Below are 380 nucleotides of genomic sequence, written 5' to 3'. Positions count from 1 at the left end.
CTCCCTCCTCTCTCTGGCCCTCGGTTTGCACCACAGACAGGTTCACAGTGAAGGCTCCAAGTTACCGGGAACCCGACCTGAGGCAGAATCCCCGCTTCCTGGTGGGCCTGCGGTCCCACCTGTTGCCACAGGGCTGCGAGTGCTGCATGAGCTGCGCCGTGCAGGGCAGGCCGCAGCCCCGTGTCACCTGGTTCAGGAACGACCAGAGCCTGGAAGGAAACCCCACCGTGTATAGCACGGATGTGCTGGGCGTGTGCTCCCTCGTCATCCCCAGTGTCACCCCTGAGGACAGCAGTGAGTACAAGGCTGTGGCTGAGAGCACGCTGGGCCAGGCTGTGAGCACTGCCATCCTCATTGTCATAGGTATGGTGGCTGCCCGG

The 380-nt window shown here is 63.2% G+C and overlaps 1 protein-coding gene across 1 annotated transcript; it reads left to right on the top strand.

The window, feature by feature from the left end:
• Positions 1-14: 14 nt before the first annotated feature.
• On the top strand, positions 15-363 carry LOC103583460 (immunoglobulin-like and fibronectin type III domain-containing protein 1; the record flags this gene model as incomplete). The annotated part of the gene is made up of 1 exon (XM_008564767.1): positions 15-363. A coding segment is annotated over one exon (349 nt), but the record flags the coding sequence as incomplete, so codon positions are not given.
• Between the last annotated feature and the right edge of the window lie 17 nt (positions 364-380).

This window comes from Galeopterus variegatus, unplaced genomic scaffold (assembly GCF_000696425.1).
Source record: "Galeopterus variegatus unplaced genomic scaffold, G_variegatus-3.0.2 Scaffold23243, whole genome shotgun sequence".
NCBI classification, from domain to species: Eukaryota; Metazoa; Chordata; class Mammalia; order Dermoptera; family Cynocephalidae; genus Galeopterus; species Galeopterus variegatus.
The sequence above is the reverse complement of the archived record's forward strand: the minus strand, read 5'-3'. Positions and strand labels throughout refer to the sequence as shown.